The following is an 18,824-nucleotide window of genomic DNA, read 5'->3' on the forward strand; positions in this document are numbered from 1 at the left end:
AGCAGCAGCAGCAGCAGCAGCAGAACCCAAATAGTGTCTTCTGGCCACCCCTGTGGAAGTGTTCTTATCACATTCTTGGGAAGTAAAAGCTTAAAATGGAAGCCTTCATAGTTTATTGACTATATTTACACTAACATTAATGTTGTACTGAAATCCATCAGTCCATCATAATTCTCATCAGAGTAAAGATTCAGTTATGACTCATAACGAGATTGTTTTTATACTGCTGGTGATTGAGTCCAGGGCCTTGTGTATGTTAGGCAAGTGTGTGATAATTGAGCTACACCTCCAGTCCTGTGGTTTGATCCAGAATCCTGAGTAGATTCAGATTTAATTTTAGTTTTATGCACTGATGCTTCTTGTGTGGTGTGACTATTGTATCACTTCAGGAAAAACATGTCTGGTTGTCCTACCTTTTTTTTTTTTTTCTGGAACTGGGGATTGAATTCAGGACCTTGCACTTGCAAGGCAGGCATGATGCCACTGAACTAAATCCCCGGCCCAGGTTGTCCTACTTTTAGTAACAGGATTCAGCAGTAAGTTCAGGTATTATCTTCCTGACCTATCATAAGATGCAACATAAATTTTTCACTCAGTGTTGTCAGCAGCCATTGATGCCTAGATCCATACTTTGGGCTTCCCAAGTGGAAGGTTTCCTTATTGTTTTGTTATGAAGACTATTAAACAGAGAAAATTAAAGGGATTCTATACTAACCACCTATCTATTCACCACTTACATCTCGCAATATTGTGCTATATTTGTTTAGCAAATATCTATCTATTCATCCATCATCATTTCATTTTACTTTTTACTACATTTTAGCACACATATCACAAAAACTTAATATTAAAATAGTTGTAACATTTATATAACATAAAGTGCATACATCTTAAAAGGATGAATTGCATACAACTGTATAATTTGAATCCCTATGAAAATGTTATCAGTCCAGAAATCTCCCTCATTCAATGCCCATTCAATCTCTGCTGCCGTATTCCCAGTGCAAGGCACTATCCTGACATTTTTCACCACAGGTTTATTTTGCCTGGACTAGAGCTTCATATGCACAAAATGGTGTAATATGCACTCTTTTATGTACAGCCTTCACTCAGTATAATGTTTCTGAGATACATGTATTTTGTTTTAATAATCCATTTTTTAAATTGCTAAGTGGGCACTACTCTACTGTGCAAATTTACGAGTTTGTTCTGTGTATAGTCATTTGGGCTATTCCTTGTTTTTGATATTATGAATAAAGGCATTATGAACTATTTCTAGAATAGCAAGTTGGTTTCTAGACAACTTCCAAAGGTGACAAACAAAGGTTTTGGTTTGCATTAACATAGAGTTACAGACTTTTACATATTTGATGTATTTTAATTAATTGCTGCTTTGTTCATTTTGATGCTTAACTTGTCCCACTTTTGGTCAGTAGGGACACCTTAAATCAGCTCCCGTGTCTTTTTTTTAAGACTCTAGGAGTCTGTTAACATCCTTGCTTTCAAGCACAAGACGATACCCCCAGATCATTCTGTTCATTTCTTGTCCAGATCTGGAATCAGCCATTTCTCTAAGCAGCCTTGTTTCTTTTTAGTGGAAAAGGCTTTCAAATCCATAATGTAGGTACTAGGCATATTATTGCTACTGAGTTATTATTGCTTTGATTTTTCATTGGCAGAGAGAAAATATTTTTTAGAAGGAGAAAATAAATCACAAACGTATACTATTTTTCTTCCTACTCAATTATAGGGTTTTTATTTCAATTTGGCGAGTAATCTCAATACCTAATGATATTAACATAATTACTCATTTGCTTTGCCCTTCAGTGTGTGTGCATAGGTTTTAAAATAACAGCAGCCACTACACCAGTAACAGGAATACTGTATTCTGTTTACAATTTCTTTGCTGTTCCTTTTGTCCTTAGGACATACTGTACTACACCAGGTAAACCCAGTCAAAATACTGTTTTATTATTGAAGTAAGAATCCATCAGTCTATATTAATATAAATAATGAAGAAAATGAGTGCATGGGGGAGAAAGAAAGGCTTTTCTTCAGCCTTTTTTTGGGGTGGGTACTGGGGATCGAACTTGGATCCTTGTGCTTGTGAGGCAGTTGGCGGCACCACTGAGCTAAATCCCCGCTGAGAATTATTATATTTTAGACAAAGACAAAGGACTTTTATCCAACTCTAAGGTCACTTCATAAATATCCTCTTGTCCTGGCACACCAGTAGGTTGATAAAGGAAACATCAAATTTGTATGTGGTGGAGTAATTACCATGTGTACAGGTTTAACTTCTGAAGCTAAGCTCTAAACTGCTAGAGAAGATACCACTGTTACCTCTCAAGGCTGTTCAGAAACTCTACTAGTGTAGAACATTTATGTTTAATATGTAATTAATCTAGGGGAAGGGTAATAAGGGAAAAGAAAAAATGTGAGAAAATGAAAAGATGGAAATAAAGTGTTTGTAAATGGGGAGGGGAGGAGGAGTGAGGGAGGGCAGGGACAAGGGGAAAAATGAGAACCAAGACCTGCCATGTAAAGGTACAAGATCCTAACAATGAATGTAACTGTACTGTATCCCTAAATGTACCAATAAACTTAATTAAAAAAATGTAAAAATTATGTAATTAATCATATTAAGGCAGTAAAATTAAACTAAATATAATTTTACTCAATATCACAGTCTTTCACCAGAATTTCCTAAAAAACCACACTTGTCAAGATGGAGACTGATGCATGTAATGGCATCATACACTTTTATACTTTGTATTTTTTACTTTGAGGCTGCTATTGTACTTTGTATGGTAAGCAAAACACTGAGTAGATAACACCAAGTCTAACATCAATTTGTTTAATTTTATAAAAATAGTTTATTCTTAAGTTAATGAAGGACAACAATGCCATCAGATAAGATGTGAATGAGCAAAATTGAAGGCCAGTTTTTAAACTGAGACTATAAGGCAAGTTTCTTTAAGAGGTTAGCCTTCTAGAGAATATAATTTGTACATGAAAAGAATTAAGAGAAATGAGTTACTGGGATTTCTTTAAATAATATGTTTATTAAGAATAGGTCATGGAGAGGAAAAATAAAACCATCCACACTCATATTAATGCAATTAATATTTGCTTCTTAGAGTGAAAATTAAAGAACTCCAAGTTTTATCATTGGATATTTTGAGAAATAAAAGAAAAATTAGTAAGATAATTTTTACTTAAAATCCTAATTGATACAGAAAATGACATGCATCACTATTAATGTCCATTTCTCATTAAATGGATTATTTTGGTAATCACATAGTGTGTTTTTAAAATATAGTAAACATAGAAAAACTAATAAGCAAGAATTTATGTTTCATTGATGAAAGAGTTGGATTAGAGGAAGGACTGAAAAGATGGGTAACCTGGACAAGTAGTTAAAAATTGAGCTATGGGCACCAGTCTTATCTTATGTGAAAGACTAATTCATCAGGTTGTGATGTCCAAAATATAGCAGACTTCTTAATATCAATATACTCTAAATATCTTTTAAGCAAAAAAAAAATCAAATGAAGCAAATCACTGAAACATATAAAAATTGAAAGATTGAGAAGGATAAATAAATGTAGAAAAATTAACATGGGATTAATATCTGAGTAAAAAATATCTTTGTACCAAACTATTAAATTTTTGATAAACCTAAGATATAAATGAAAAAAACCTATCCTATTTTAAAGTCACTTAAAATAATTCTCCTTGTGATCATGCTTCTGTTTTGTAGTGTAGTAAGGTCCATTTGTTTTAATTAGATTTGGATTAGTTTGGTGTTTTAATCACATACAAAAAAACCCCTCGCTATAGTTCCAAAGTCAAAACTGCAAAACAAATAGCATTCAGAGAGGTCTAGCTTTTTGGTTCTATTTCCCTGTCCACAATCTTTTGCCCCTCATTAATTATTGGTTTTTCCTTCAATGGTAGAATATAAAAATAAGAAATATTTTAAAATAAGAAAATACATATAAAGTTTGAGTTTTCTACACAACATATTTTATAGTACAGGGGAGGTTCTCTTTTGGGTGTGTCTATTTTCTTAATGAAATAAAAGCACTCATCAAAGGGGAGTGGGAAAGGAGTGGGGGTTATTGAAAGTCTGAGAAGAATGAAGGTTTGAAAAGTATTTTCAAAGATTAAAAGAACAAAGTGACTTAAAGCAGTGTTTCTCAAACTTTGGCATCGAAATCTTACAGATTACTAGTTCCCATCCCCAGAATTCCTGGCATTGGTCTGGGATGAGGTCAAGAGAACACATTTTTATCAAGCTTCTGAGTGATGTTGACACCGAGGGTCTGGGAGCTATGCTTTAAGAATCACGGGCTAAGGAAATACAGCAGGGCTGCTGGCAGCTCAGGAGCTCACTAAAGCTTGCAATCATGAGTCTGCAGTGAGTTCAGCCAGCGTGATTGTACATTTGGCTCAGTAGTGAAAGACACAGTGAGCTGAATTCACCAGGACTGGGATTTAGAAAAAGACAGGATGGTGGTATCAGTAACCTTATTTCTACATCTATCTTCATATACATAAAAAGCTTACAATATCAACAAAAGACATCCAGGAAGGGTGAGTGGAAGAGGATATATAGAAATGAGCTAAAAATACTGAGACAAAGTAAAAAGTTCAGCTCGAATAGGAAAAAGCTCACATAAAGTGTTAGAAAAAGATTGTATTCAAATCTGGTGGTAGCCTTGCTGACTCATATTGAAGAGAAAATGTGGTCACGATGTGAGAAAGCGAAAGACGTCAAAAGCATTGTGAAAATGGATGGTTTGGGTATGGGAAGATAGCATGACAGAGAAAGAAATACTAGATTTTATGAGACAGAAGACTAATAGGAAAAATACCTATTTAATTATATAAAAGTTCCGCCAGGCTCTTGAAGAGATATTTGTACACAAACGTTCACTGCAGCATTATTCACACATGCCAAGAGGCAGGAGCAATCTACATGTCCACCGACAGATAGAATGGTTAAGAAAATGAGATGTAGCCACACAGTAGAATATCATGTAGCCTAATCAGTCATATGTTGCAAAGTGGAGGAATCCTGAGGATACTGTGCTAAGTAAAATAAGCCAGTCAAATACTGTGTGCTTCCCCTCCTAGAAAGTAGCTAAAGAAGTCAAAATCATAGGAGTAGAAAGTAGAGTCATGTTTGCTGGGGGTAGGGTAAGGGGAGAGAAAAGTAGTGATTAGTCAGTATGGAGTTCTAATTTTCCAAGATGAAAAAGTTCTAGTGATTTGTTGCGCAACAATGCGATATACTTGACACTACTGAATTATACACTTGAAAACAGATAAGATGGTAAATTTCATGTCATGCATTCTTTATCAAAATAAGACAAAACACTCCCAGGCCAATATGGTAATCACCCTCCTTCTTAGAGGTTTAAGGGGAAAGTAAGGGCTACAAAATATTTTTATTCTAGCAGTTTCAAAACACTGTCCCTCTTCTTCTGTGAAGTGCCTATTCATTCCACTTGTTCATTTTTTTTTTTTTTTTGGTACTGGGGATTGAACTCGGGTCCTTGCGCTTGCAAGGCAGGCCACCGATCCGCTGAGCTAAATCCCCAGCCCCCACTTGTTCATTTTTTTTTTGATTGGGTCTTTTACTTTGGGGAGCCTGAGTTTTTGAATTCTTTATATATTTTTGATATTAGTCCTCTGTCTGAGGAATAGCTGGCAAACATTTTTCCCATTCTGTAAAAGTTGTCTTTTCACTCTTGTTTCTTTCGCTGTGCAGAAGTTTTTAATTTGACACGACCCCATGTGTTGATTCTCTGTACTATTTCTCGTGCAACCAGGATTCTGTTCAGAAAGCTCTTGCCTATGCCTGTGACTTCAAGACTTTCCCAAGACATTGAGGGAGGAGGGAAGGAGGGGAGGATAGCGGGTGGAAAAAGGAGTCCAGATGTGTTATGTACATATGCCAGCTCCCCACAAGGAACATAAACACTATGTACTGCAAACATGTACTAATAAATAAAATAAAAATACTGTCCTAGGTATTATAGCTATAATAAACTAAAAGCTCCGGAGCCTAGAATGTACAGGAACGGATACCCAGTAATAATTAGAATGTTAGATAAAGCCAGATGAATTAAATATTATTTAATTGAACAGAGCTGCAGGCTAACAGTTATGGGACGTATACAAGCTAACTTTTCATTTCCAGTGACATTGAAGAAAAGGGAAATGAGACTGAGCTGCAGGGCCAGCAGTCACACAGATAACTGGCAGTAGTCAAATACTGGAGTAGGACCAGAAGAAAAACTGCAGAATGCATCATTATTTTCTTTAAAATATACATTGTTTTAATTTCCTTGGATAAGCTTATTATTGGGATTAAAAGGGGAGAATATTATCACAGTCTCATTTACTCCTAAATTATAAAATTGTTTTAGAAAATAAATACAAGATCTTAAAAGTATACACAAAAATATACAAAGATACCGGAAAGACCAAATAAAGCTTAAGCAAAGAAGAGTAAAAAATGTTACTACTAATGTTAGTATAATTCAGTATACGGCGGCAATTTATGTGGACAACAATTTTTAAAATGAATCCAGAAGGGGAGGGGGTGAAGGGAGGGCAGAGACAAGGGGAAAAAATGAGAACCAAGACCTGTCATGTAAAGGTACAGGATCCCAATGATGAATGTAACTGTACTGTATACCTAAAATGTACCAATAAACTCAATTTAAAAAAATCAATCCAGAAAGAAACAAACTCAATACTTATGCTTAAAAAGTCCATTACAGCATATACATATCATTTGTCCTGGCAGAAAATGATTATTTCTGCTTATAATTTATAAAACTTTTTAAAAATTTAGGAGTGAGGAAAACTTTCTTCAATTTTCAAGTTGGAGGGTATTCATAAAGAAGATACAATTTCCTGAAGTTTTGTGTTAATTGAGTGTCAAGTTGTTCAAGGGTGGTGGGATCTTTTAATATCTTTTAAAGGAGTCGAAAGGATGTCATACTGAAAAAAGAAAAGGGGAAAAAGAAACCCTACCACCACATGTGAATATAAAAAAGAAGAGAACCCAACCAATTGCGCCACGACCGGATGGAAGAGCTCAGCTGACAAACCCAGCCCAGTCTAGGGAAGCTTGGGGTTTAGTTTCTTGTACTTCAGGAAAGTCTGAACTGTAAGTATGCATCGATTTGTTTTTAACTATATAAGTGAGCCTCGATTTTAGTTTAAAGTTCAATTATCTAAATATTAAAAAAAAACATGATTCATGCTGCCAAGGCTACTCTGATATCAGCAGTTCTCTGCTTTTAGAGTCACTGAATAAACTGCTTAAATGTCACCTCTGCCTTGACTTACTTTTCATATAATCACATTGTTTATACTGCAATTGTATAGTGCCATAAAGATCTATAGATCTACTTGAATGAAGTTATTTTCAGATGCTATAAAACTTTAGTTCTAATGTGGTATAAATTATCTATGTTTGACTTCATTGTTATATCATCTCCCTGTTTTAAAGAAACAGTATTTTATTAAAGAAATAGTATTTTATTTTATCACTACTTTAGGATAATTACTAGACCAATTAAATTTAAAGTTTGATGTTTCAGAAGTAAGATGAAACTTAGAGGAAAGAATAAGCAAAATATACTTTAGTTAATTCAAACAACTAAAATTAAAGTTTTTGATACAGTTAAGCTTATAAGAAAACTTAATATACTACGAATAGTATTATTTCCAAAGTAATATGATTTTAATTTTTGTATTTAGCAGTTATCGCAATTTTTGAAGCATGACCTGAGTAGATTCAGTCATTATCGAGTCAAATTAAACACAGTGAAAGGTTGCTACCACTGAAATAGGTATGTATTTTAACATGGCATTGTGCCATTTACATAAACATACCCAAATTGCATTTGAAAAGCTTCTGCTTATCTGGGACCACAATAGAAGCTATTGAGTCTTACCATTTAAGACTGCAGCTCCTATGTGAGCCAGCCTGAAAACAAACAAACAAACAAACAAACAAACAAACTTGGGAGGGTAGAGCGGTGGTCTTGGGAAGTACATTGTACTAACATGGTCACAATCTTTGGAATAGGATTTTCCAAGTAACAAACACTATCTACTATTAGAAAACTATTGTGACCACTTCAATAGAGCACATGGGTCACATATAAGGCATACCATGTGAACATGGTGGTTTGTTTCTTGTCTTCACTGGCAGGTCTTAACACATCAAATAGTTTTCAAAATATCAAGCAACGGCCTTAAGAATAGTGACATTACAATATGCCAACAGACTTTAAAGGACACAAAAATCAGCCACTTATCTAAAAACAGAATATAATCTGTTAATTTAAAAACAAATAATTGAATGCTAGCTATCTGATATATGGTACTACATGATATGGTACTATTTAAACAGATGCATTGCTTTTTTTTTTTTTTTTGCTTTATTCTCTTTTAAGCTTGAGACTATGCAAAACCAGAAAGGTTTAGTGTTGGTCTTGTACAACTATTATTCATTTGTTTTACTTGCAGATTAGAGCTGAGGCAAGTGGTTTTGGGATATGTTCTCTGTGCTAGCAGCTTTCTTGATTATGGTTATCAGGCCCAAAGGAAAATTTGACAAGATATGCTCTGGAGATGTGATGAAAATTCTGATGAATTATTTGTGCTTCTGTAAAGTCTAGGTTTATTTATTTAGGAAAATGGACATAGTTAATAGAAAGATTAATCACTTTTCCAAAGAAATAAAGTTAGATGACATGATCTTTTAAAATTGCTAAGGTAAATAACATTTAAGGAAACATGTCAAGATCCTGTGGACAGATTCAATAAGGAAATGGTGATTGGCTGTAATGAGGAGAGGGGTTTGCTGAAAAGAATCATGGGCTCTCAAAGTCAGATTTGAGTTGCAACTTGGGCACTGTCATTTTAAGAGCAGTGTGGCCATGCGTAAGGATCAAAACCTGTTGATCTTTCATGGCTTCACACAGGCAATATACAGCTTATGTAAATGAAATAATAGGAATATGTTCAACACAATGTCTGGTACACAAGTGCTAAATAAATATTAGTTAATGGTTTGGCATTCTAGCTCAAGGGTTCAATTTTGACTATATTTCAGACTCCCCCAAGGAGCTTTTAAAAGAAACCAGTGCCTGAAGCCTATTCCATACCAATTACATCAGAATATCTTGGGAAGGATCCAGGCATTGGTCTTTTTAAAAAGCCCTTAAAGGAATTCTAATATGCAGTGAGGGTTGAGCACCAGTGACAATCCCTTCTATTAAATTCGAATTTGGTGGCAGTCTTGAAAATCTCCAGCAGCCTTCCAAGTTAGATTCTTTCCTTCTGTCTTATAAGGAAAAGTATTTTTTTCATCTCTTTGCAATTTCTATCAATCACTGGTTCTCCTTTGCTTTCTGAAGACATATACAAGGTGAAACCTGTTTCTTCATGGCCCTTGAAATATTCTCATCTGCAGGGTCAAGTGCCTATTTGCTTCAGCTTGCTTCTGGGATCTGAGTTCCTCTTTTCCCCATTTGGTCCTTGGCTTTTTCTAAGTGTGCTGCTGAAGAGGATGAGACACTACGCTTCTGGGGAGACCCTATCAGCTTGGGACAGAACCAGGTCACCAGCAACAATCTTCATTTAAGGTATTACATATCTAGTGAACCAAAGATGGGAGTAGTTTTTGTAGCAGGTACACCACAGTGGTGCAACATATGTAGTTATGTTTCTATTGATGCTCTTCTAGTACTTATATTTTTAATAGTCACATGTAGAACTTTAATATGTTTCTACTAAATTCTGTCTTTCATTCAACAAGACTTATTGTGCTAAATATTTGGCACATGGAAGCAAATAAAATGGACTTGATTCTTAATCCTAATGGGGTTTAAAATCTAACATGAAAGAAAAAAGAAACCCACACTATGTACAGATAAGTTTTTCAAGTCATTTCAGCTACCTGACCACTTAGAATCACATCACTTCTGCTGTGGACACTGTCCAATGTCCTTTCACCAGTGGACAAGCTGTACCTGAGCCTCTCAGAGCTCCCAGTATAACCACATAACACAGGTTCCTTTACACATACTCTTTTCCTCTTCCTGGTAATGCAAGACTGTAGTATTAGTGTCATTCTTGGTAGCTTTCCATTCTCCCCAGGCTGCCCTTTCCATTTAGAAACAAGAAACACGGCTGCAAGTTTCTACAATCTTGGTGACATCTGTCTTCCTACAGTTGAGAGATAGGACAGAATAGACTCAGTCTTACTTCCCTTCCTCTATGACCCTCTCTCCCTCTCCCCCCACTGTTCTAAACTCTGGAGACAGCTCTCACCAGGGCTCTTCTTCCCCAGCCAGTTCCTTCTTTGGAAGAATGTTAGTCTCTACCAAAATGGTTTCTTCTTGACCAAATTACACGAACAGTTTTAAGAAATTCTATACGCTTCCACATATTTTTACCCATGTACAACATTAAATCAAGAAATAAATTATTGTAAGTAAGATTCACTTTATATTATTGCATTCAAGGTTTGAATGCAAGCTATTATAAAAATGTTTCCGGAGAGCAGGGCTTCTGTCTTACCTTAATTTTCCAAATAGTGCTTAGCTAAGTGTAACAGTTATTAAAATGCAATTAATCAAAAGGTATTTTTTAAACCTAACTTTTCCTTCCCTCTGTTCTTTCTTTCCTATTTTTTAATAGAATCCAGGGCATCATACATGCTAAGCACTTCACCCCTGAGCCCTTCATCCCTAGGCCCAAAGCTAATATTTATTGAATATGTACTTGTTAATGTACCAGGTCAAATTCTTCATACACATTTTTCATATTTACAAATGAGAAAACTAAGGCTTAGAAAAGATAAAGTTATTTGCCCTCAATCACAGAGTTAATTAGTTCTGATTTTGAAAAGCTTCCTCTGAACATCTTTATGTTACATGGACTAAGAGGCTTCTATAGAGAAATAAGGCAATTACTTTAAGAAAGGAATGTGATGAGACGCTACGGAATCCTCCCCTATGTGCTCCACCTCTTTGCACAGGCTCTTGACTGAGCTCCTCACAAATGTCTAGGAAATAAATACCCAGTAACAAGGAGCATAGGGCACAGTCTCTGCTTCTTCAAACAAGTAGAATTCACATACTATCTATTAGAAGGGTCTAGCAACCGTTTCAAATTAGTAACCCAGGGCATATTTAAGCTTCCGTTACTTTCAAGAGCTTGGGTTGCAAATTCGTTTTATATCTATGTTATCACCCTGTGTTTCTAGGTTAGGAGTGGCTAACTGGCCTTTGCCACCTGATATGGTTTTGTCAGTCTACTTTGCTCTCCTGTGCGGTGTTATAAGAGTTTGTAAGGGGCAGTTGCTGGCTCTCTTGGTCTGTTATGTTAACTGCATGTTCCTGTAGGAAAATGATTTTAGTATCCTTACTTGCTCTTAGGCTGAGAAAGAAGAAATTTATGACTCTCTCCATATTCTCATTATGGAATGAGAGATTGCCATGGTTTATCTGTCACATGCCGCGTGCAACATGTGACAAAATGAACGAATGCCAGATATAAAGGGAAAGGGCAAGGTAGGAAGAAGTTCTGGAGTGGGCCCAACTTACTCATAGCTGAAACTACCTTTTGGGAAATTGATGCTCATTTTTGAAAAATAATTTCTCTTCACTTCCATCTCTATTCCCATAGCAACATCCCTAAGAAACAATGATCTTATTGTTTAATTATTTTAATATAATAAATGAAACACTCTGAGTGTATGCCACAGCTATGGGAAAGGTTAACGATGCTACTACACACATGGTGCAGTTATTCAAATGCCTAAAGTATGAAGAAAGTAGTTTCTCACAATATCTGAAAAGAAATCTTCTATTATTTTTATTATTTATGATTTGAGTTAATGCAGCTGTTACTAAAATAGCAAATGAGTCAATGTCTGGCACTTTTTATAGGTTACTTCTGAAGATAAAAGAGCTACACAGAGGGACATGTCATTTAGCATCTCTTTTTGAGCACCACTGAAGACAGAAGTCACACTGTAACAATGACAACTACATCGCGGAGTTTGCCTTGCTCCTCCCATGGGATGTACTTTGTAACTAATCAGAGTGATCAAGTCCCACAGAACTTCTCAGGAGCATCAAATGTTACTACCTGTTACATGGAGGAACAATTACTATCTACTGTGTTAACAGTATTCTATTCTATTGTTTTCATCGTGGGACTGGTTGGAAACATAATTGCCCTCTATGTATTTCTGGGCATCCATCGCAAAAGAAATTCCATTCAAATTTACCTACTTAACGTAGCCATTGCAGATCTTCTACTCATTTTCTGCCTCCCTTTCCGAATAATGTATCATATTAACCAAAATACTTGGACACTAGGTGTGATTCTCTGCAAGGTTGTGGGAACACTGTTTTATATGAACATGTACATTAGCATTGTTTTGCTTGGATTCATCAGTTTGGATCGCTACATAAAAATTAATCGATCGATACAACAACGGAGGGCAATAACAACCAAACAGAGTATTTATGTTTGCTGTATAGTATGGACAGTTGCTCTTGCTGGATTTTTAACTCTTATTATTTTAACACTTAAGAGAGGAGGGCACAATTCCACTATGTGTTTCCATTACAGAGATAAACATAATGCAATAGGAGAAGCAATTTTTAACTTTGTTCTTGTGGTAATGTTCTGGCTAATTTTCCTATTAATAATCCTTTCATATATTAAGATCGGCAAGAATCTATTGAAGATTTCTAAAAGAAGGTCAAAATTTCCTAATTCTAGTAAATATACCACGACAGCCCGAAATTCCTTTATTGTACTGATCATTTTTACTCTATGTTTTGTTCCCTACCATGCCTTTCGATTCATATACATTTCTTCGCAGCTAAATGAATCATCTTGTTACTGGAAGGAAATCATTCACAAAACCAATGAGATTATGCTGGTTCTCTCATCTTTCAATAGTTGCTTAGACCCAGTCATGTACTTCCTGATGTCCAGTAATATTCGCAAAATAATGTGTCAACTTCTTTTTAGACGATTTCAAAGTGAAGCAAGCAGAAGTGAAAGCACTTCAGAATTTAAGCCAGGGTACTCCCTGCATGATACATCTGCAGCACCTAAGTTGTAGTACAATCCTAAAGGTACCTGAGGTACACATACTAACAAGGATGATGAACTGTAACCTCTTAATTCCTTAAAGATCTAAAAAATTACGACATAAAGCTTTAGATTTATCAAACTCAGACCTCAAAGCTCTGTTCATGTTTGTGATATTTCATTTGCTTTACTGTAAAATATTTCAAGGCAAAGAAAAGCTTACACTTATTACTGAATTTTAAACCTGTATTCTTTTCAAAATAAATTGTTAAACTAGCACTCTTAACATGGATTAGAAAGTTAAGTGCAATTCACAGCTTTAACAACAAAATAAAGAAGTGTCACTGACTCTCAAGTCACTACTCTCAAGTAGTTTCCATAATCAAGCACTTGATACTAATTTAAGGTAAGTTAAGTGATTTGAGGGCTCACTTAAAATGTCAGAAAAATATATGTTCATTGTCCTTTTAAAAGCCTGTATAATTTGCCACTGTATTCGTGTATGCCTAAATCTGTATTAACAGATTAAATAATAAAGTTCTAATAAAAATAAGATTACTCTTATCTTCATTGCTTAGGTGAAAATGGAAATAATTTAAATAATGTACAGTAAAAATCAAACAGAAAAACTAAGAATTTAATGTGACATATTAACAGCTCTCCAAAGAGTAGACGCAGGAACAAATCAGTGGTAGACGACTCTGATGCATTCTCCTTGGAGTTCAGATAGAATCACTACAAACAAAGGAAATATCCAAAAAATATTGAGAAGGATTAATAAATAGTGCTGCTTCCATTTAAAATAAAGAGCCAACTTACAGCTTTATCTTATATCACGCCAAAACAATTATAGTATAAGTAGATTTAAAAGTTAAATGTAAACAACGGGACCATTAAAAGATTCTGAAACATAGGTAACTAACTCATCTGTGGATGGGAAAGAATTTTTTGTTCACGAAACAATAGAAATATGGAAAAATAAAAATAAACAGATTTTGTTTAAAATTTTAGATTCTTCTTTGTGAAAAACCATAAACAGAAATAAAAGCATGAAACAGGAAAAATATTCACAACAAATATGACATGTACTGGAGAACTTTTTACGACAGGCACCAGCAAACACTATAAACTGGTATTTTGGATTGGAAGAAAGCATTTGAATCTCCAAATACAGTCCGAACGATGACAATTCGGCTGAGAGGGAAACATGTTGGACGATGCAGGATCTTCTGTTATGATTGAGGGCCCAGTTGAGTGACTGCAGCGTCTCAGTTCAGTTTGGGTTTGCAGATGAAGACTTGGCGAGTTGGCTGGGTTGTGGCAGCAATGGGCACAGAACCGGAAAGGGGGTATGCGATTTGTCCTAAACTTCCATTTTGCCTCTTACTTCCCTCCTTCAGGTTCATGTGTGACAGAATGGGACGAAAAGTAAAACTGTATTTGTTTATATGTGCTCTTCACGGTGCTAGATGTTTGCCAGGCATTATGATTATTTGATCTTCACTGCATTTGCGATGTAAGCAGCAATTGTACTTTGTATAGAAGAGGAGGCAAGTTGGTAAGTTTCTGTTTCAGAGACACTCTTTGGAAAGATTTTCATTTTTGTTTCATTCCACCTAAGCGTAAAGGTGGTTACTGAAATGTTTTTTTGTTTTTTAAAAATAAAAGTTGCCTTTAGTATTCATTTTGGGCAAAAAATTCTGTTTATCCGTCATCAAAACTGTAGGATGTCAAAACCCCAAAATTCTCAAAACTGGTCTTCTATCACACATTTCTGTATTCTGAAAGCTCCATCTAAAACATGGATGACAGATAATCCAGAACAAACTCATACAGGGGGAATAGAAGAAAAATTGAAATCAAATTAGAGCACCTTACTCTAATTAATTTGGCTTCTAGCCTATGAAATGCATGAGGAAGAATTATAAGATGAGCTTTGGAAAATGTTTCTAATTATGGTTTGTATACAGGTGATCTCTTTTTTACTTTTCCCTTATTTCCTTTCCCCTACCCTTCCCACTTCCCCTACACCTTTAGATCTTTTTTATTTTACTATGATGCATACAATCTCTTTTTTACTTTATAAGTTATGCAGTTATTTCAGGAGTGATAGTTAACTGTGAGTTATAATCTGCTTTTGTAATTTCACATTTTTCTTAGTAATAAAACATTTCAAAGCATAGCAAAAGGTGTGTGCGTGTGGGGGGGATACAACATAACAGGCAGTTAAGCACCCATCACCCAAACCAAACAAATATTAATGTTTTGGCCTTACTTAAAACTTATCTCATAGCCACATACACAATCTAAAAGTTAGATAAACTCACCTCGCACATCCCCTCCTCAAATCTTATTTCCTAAAGCTAGGATATATTATTCTGATGCATAGTTGTGTACTTTTACAACATACATATGTACAATAATATGCATTTTTTGTTTTCAATATTTACATACGTGTATCTTAATATATTTTTAAACTTTTTTCACAAATTATATTTATCTATGTTGGTAACATGAAGATCTCATTTATTAATTTTCACGGATGCAATGTCTTATGGTATAACAAACAAGTTCGTTTTTCCATTTCCCCTAACAATGGGCATTAGGTAGTTTCCAGTTTTTCAGCTACTAGAAACCGTGTTCAAGCAAAGTGTTCTGTAAACCTTTGCTGATGTGTGGAGGTTCTCTATGGTTGACACTTGGAACCATGAACACTTGAATTTAGGGATATGGACTTCAGTGCAAGTCCCACCCATCCCACCTCTTCACAGAAATGTTTCTATTAACCCACATCCTCACTAAATGCCTGGCTTTTATTACATTGACCAGTTATCAATCTGACAGATGTGAAGTAGTATCACACTGTGGTTTTCATTTGTACTTCTCTGATTACTAGAGAAATTGAGCAGCAGCTTATGTTTTTGGCTCACCGATTTCTTCTAGGGTTCATATCTCCCATCCTTTTATTCTATGAATTATTTATTTTTAAATATTTTTTCCTCCCCTTCCCTTTCTTTCCTGAGTTGCTTATTGTTTTACCTTTAAATTATTGGCATATTTCTTTATATCGTTTAAACCCTAATCTTCTTGTTCATACGGGTTGCAAATAACTTCTAGTAGTATGTACTTATCTTTTACTTTGCCTATGGTTTCTTTTATTAGATACTATAAAAAAAGAAAAAAATTTCCAGTCAATAAGTCTAGATAAACACTAGTTCTTTGATACATATTCCTTAAGGACTAAGCTAAAGAATTTGTAAATGAAATTATCCAATAATTAAACAGCTTTGTTTTCAGTTATAAATAGTTCAGAGGTATCAAATTATACATTTCTTAAGAATACAAAAATAGAAATGTTTTCTGAGCATTAAACTACAAAACTCAACACCTAAGTAGAGTTATATAAAATAATTTTTAAAGAGGAGGAGACAGGGCCTTGTTATGTTGCCCAGGCTGGTCTCAAAGTCCAAGGCTCAAGTGATCCTCCTACCTCAGCCTTCTGAGCAACTGGCACAGGGCTACAGTTATGCCACCCTGTGCCTGGCACTATAAAAGAATTTGAAAGAAGTAGAAAGTTTCTTACCAGATAACCTAATTAAATGTTTTAATACATCTAAGGAGATGAATGTAACTGTATTGTAAAATAAAGTTAATGGAAAAATATATATCTAAGGAAAGAACTGCCCACTTACTAGGGCTGAAGGAAAATTAGGGTGAAAAAGTAGTAGGAAAATGTTGGTATTGCCCAAGCAAACACAGTCCAGGGGATTAGTCTTGGCCAATGAGTGTAGAGTACTATAATCCTATTGTAAGGCCACAGCAAGAATTATGGTGTGGCTGAATCCAATAGATTTTCTTAGTCCAACAACATTAAACATTATTGAATAATGAACTGAGAGGCAGTCTAACAGGTTAAAAAGGAAGACGATGCAGTCAGACGGCTTGAATTCAATGTTCGGCTCTACCACTTATCCAACTTTGGACATAGTCTATTTCCTCTACTGAGATAATGGGAATAACAGTACCTCACTCATAGGGGTGTTAGGAGGACAAAAGCAGTTTATAAATCCTGGCTAGTAGGAACCATGTTATTCAAATGCCAAGGGAAAGGCAGGGAAAAACACACAGTGGAATGGTCAGAAGTGGATGGTAAACATCAGAACCAGGGAGAGATACAGTGGATGCCAATCTGTATCAAACGAGATGGGAGAAGTTAATCTCAAAAAGGGCATTTTGCTGTGGCTTTCATTAATAATAGTGATGTCCAGGACAGGAGAGGTAGCAGATCCACTTCATTTTAAGCTAGTCAGAACCAAACTTCAGAATCAAACTCTAAAACTTCAGCAAGTAAAAGGAGAATATGAGGGCACCTTTTGGCAAGATGGCAGAAGAAAACATGTTAAAACGCATCCCATCCTTGGCTTTGCTCCTTGTGATCAGAGAGGCACAAGTGGTTGGTCACCACATTGCATTGTGAAATGTGGACAACTTACGTTCACTAGAAACTTGGCTCAGGAGCATGAGCTCAGGCAGTGATGATAATCACTACTGTGTCATATTGTCAAATTCTGTCAAACAGCAAATTTCTAGACCAAAAGTTCTTAATGCCGCCCATTAATACTGGTGGCATAGCTCTTACAGACAGTTCCTTGCTGTGTTTCCTGTCTCCTCCAGCATCCTAGGAATTAAGCAGACTTTCTAGCACCCCCATTACCCCCTCTACATTTTTCCTTTCCTATATTCAGCAGCACCTTTTTCTCTTCCTCAATTCAGTTTTGTCTGTTCCCTTACTTTCTCTTTAAATTGTCTTTCTCTTAATTTAGAGCGCTGTTCTCTTGTGTCCCCTCCCCATCTGTCAAAAGCAGAAATGCTTCATATTTATTTGGAAATTCAGCTTGTACTCAAAAGAAAAGCAGTTTCCTCTATATTAAAAAAAAAAACCCAAAACAACACGTTCAGCTGGCTACAAAGGGAACTGACAGGTTTGCATGCATGTTCACATTCAGTTCCCCTTTGTGGCTGGTGAAGCTTGAAAAACACAGGAACACACAGGGTCAGCTCTGGGAGACAGATTAAAGGCTTCCAAATATCTGTGGCAAGAAGGGAGAGGAGGCATCTAAGTAAGGACGTATGAGTCTCATGGTCCAATAGCTATTTATGAGCTTGAAAATAATAAAATCTCGAGTAATGAGTATGGCCTAGCATAGGGGAAGAAAAGCTACCCCACCTTGCTGGGCCATCATCATCATTTTACATCCTTTCAGGTTCTAATGCTGGAGATGTTGATGAGTTTATCCAACTCTCAGGATCAAAGGAATTATTGGGAAGTAGTAGAAATAGACTTTCCTTTCAATTTTATTGAAAAAAGACCGGATTAATATTTTGGTAAGAGCAAAGGAAAAACCATTAAAGGAAGAGGAAAAATACAAAGGAAATGGGATGGATTTTCAGCACTTTCACTATACCTTTCAATACAAGGAAGCACCAAAAACAACAAAATAGCTCCAAGACCTAAGTAGGGCATGGTGGTCATCTCTATACAAAGTTCGTCTTCTTTGAGGAATATTAGCCAGGAAACTGGAGATTTTGGACCATATATGCTATACTGATTTCTAAGGAAAGAGCCAAATCATTGCATTTTGAGGAAAAAACATATTTAAGTCTATTTAGAA

The 18,824-nt window shown here is 35.5% G+C and overlaps 2 protein-coding genes across 6 annotated transcripts in view; one reads left to right on the forward strand and one right to left on the reverse strand.

Moving 5' to 3' along the window:
* Positions 1-18,824, reverse strand: part of Cask (calcium/calmodulin dependent serine protein kinase) — a 290,329-nt gene that overhangs the window by 125,376 nt on the left and 146,129 nt on the right. The gene's annotated exons all lie outside the window — the stretch shown is intronic.
* Gpr34 (G protein-coupled receptor 34) lies at positions 7,111-13,637 on the forward strand. 3 transcript variants are annotated; one of them, XM_010610597.2, is made up of 4 exons: positions 7,111-7,189; positions 7,786-7,877; positions 9,509-9,680; positions 11,991-13,637. In XM_010610597.2, the coding sequence occupies exon 4, from the start codon at positions 12,083-12,085 to the stop codon at positions 13,181-13,183; it is 1,101 nt and encodes a 366-aa protein (XP_010608899.1). In that variant the 5' UTR covers positions 7,111-7,189; positions 7,786-7,877; positions 9,509-9,680; positions 11,991-12,082; the 3' UTR covers positions 13,184-13,637. The 3 variants fall into 3 exon arrangements, with proteins under 3 accessions (XP_010608899.1, XP_010608901.1, XP_010608900.1); XM_010610599.2 differs by having other exon boundaries at positions 9,589-9,680; XM_010610598.2 differs by having other exon boundaries at positions 7,115-7,189; positions 7,789-7,877.

This window comes from Fukomys damarensis, unplaced genomic scaffold, assembly GCF_012274545.1.
Source record: "Fukomys damarensis isolate Sample0158 unplaced genomic scaffold, DMR_v1.0_HiC HiC_scaffold_39, whole genome shotgun sequence".
Lineage (NCBI taxonomy): Eukaryota > Metazoa > Chordata > Mammalia > Rodentia > Bathyergidae > Fukomys > Fukomys damarensis.

Coding starts and splice junctions, on each gene's coding strand:
- Gpr34 (XM_010610597.2), top strand. CDS start 12,083: ATGACAACTACATCGCGGAGTTTGCCTTGCTCCTCCCATGGGATGTAC.